We start from the raw sequence: 1,308 nt of genomic DNA, 5'->3' as shown, positions 1-1,308 counted from the left end.
TATGTGTGTGTGTGTGTGTGTGTATATATATATATATATATATATATATATATATATATATCTCAATAATGTATACATGTGGACATAGGGTATGGTGTTGGGAGTGTTTGTATAGCATAGAAAATACAGATTCTGCATTGGAGATATTATATCTTTTGCAGGTTTACCTTATTTTTGGACTTTCAATAGTGCTGAGGGGCTGCCGAATTAGTGCGAAAACGTGACAGCAATTTAGTGCGTATTGTTGAATAGCCTACTTATGACAGACCTTTTGTGCACATGCATGATTGCCACCTGTAATTTTAGAGAGGGGTTGGGGGTGCATAAATTATGTCCGGGAGCCTGAAAGCAGGCGCCGCCGTGTGCTGAATGTGCCCAGCCTTGCTCTGTTTGTGCCATGAGGAGACCAACGTGACAGGCGGCACGCACCGCCTCACGACAACACAAACACGCTCGTCCGCGCACGGGTGCACGTGTCTGCACGGGATGTGTGAGCCCTTGCATTTGATAATGAGGATAAAATGGCCTGCTGATGTTGCGTTTTAGAGAGGAAGAGGAATTGGGAGTTTAACGAGTTCTCAGTTTCACTTAAACCTTTATTTTAAAAATGCCGTGTTATGGTCCTATTTGGGTTTCCTGTCATGTGAGCGAGTGTTTATACGTGGCTACCCTCTCCACGCTCCACTCGAGTCCAAATCAAGTCACAAAAAGTGGAATAGCGTGTTTGCCGCCCGCCAGCACGTTTCGTTCGACGTGGTTTTCCCTGCCTTGTTTCCACACACTTCAGCATGGCGGTACACGAGATCGGCCTCGCCACGCCCAGTCTACCGACGTCAACCTCCTCCGCCCACTCAGGCGCCTTCTCCGTAGTGAGTAGGCGGGGCTTTCGACGAGAAGACAGCGCCGCTTGACACGTGAGCTTCATGTGACAGAGCTGGGTCAGGCTGAGCGGACAAGCGGACAGAGTTTATTTCTCTCGTGGATCCCCTTCAGCCCCAACTCCCTCTTGTTACCCATTCGGCGTGGAAGAGCCGCCGTTACACCTCTCAGCGCTCGGCGTTGAAAAAAAGAAAATATTTATTTATATATATCGTCCGCTTTGAATGACCGAATTGACGTTTATTTTAAGGAGCAAACTTGCCGCGTGACTTTTTTTTCCGGCTGCATCTCATTTGTAAGTAAAAAGCGTCACGAAAATGGAGCGAATCCCAAGCGCGCAACCTCCTCCTCTGTCCAAGGGTGATCTAGCAGACATGCACGGGTAAGTTAAAAAAAAAAAAAAAAACTACCTCCCAACTTGATTACGCG

The 1,308-nt window shown here is 47.2% G+C and overlaps 1 protein-coding gene across 1 annotated transcript in view; it reads left to right on the top strand.

The window, feature by feature from the left end:
- Window positions 1-808: 808 nt before the first annotated feature.
- Window positions 809-1,308, top strand: part of LOC109522580 (class E basic helix-loop-helix protein 40-like) — a 6,383-nt gene continuing 5,883 nt past the window's right edge. The window contains exon 1 of the mRNA XM_019881268.1: window positions 809-1,261. Coding sequence (XP_019736827.1) covers window positions 1,197-1,261 — 65 coding nt within the window. The 5' untranslated portion in view covers window positions 809-1,196. The remainder of the gene's footprint in view (window positions 1,262-1,308) is intronic.

The sequence above is a fragment of the Hippocampus comes genome, unplaced genomic scaffold (genome assembly GCF_001891065.2).
Source record: "Hippocampus comes isolate QL1 unplaced genomic scaffold, H_comes_QL1_v1.1 scaffold68, whole genome shotgun sequence".
NCBI classification, from domain to species: Eukaryota; Metazoa; Chordata; class Actinopteri; order Syngnathiformes; family Syngnathidae; genus Hippocampus; species Hippocampus comes.
Note: the sequence above shows the minus strand (reverse complement) of the source record. Positions and strands in the feature narration are given on the sequence as shown.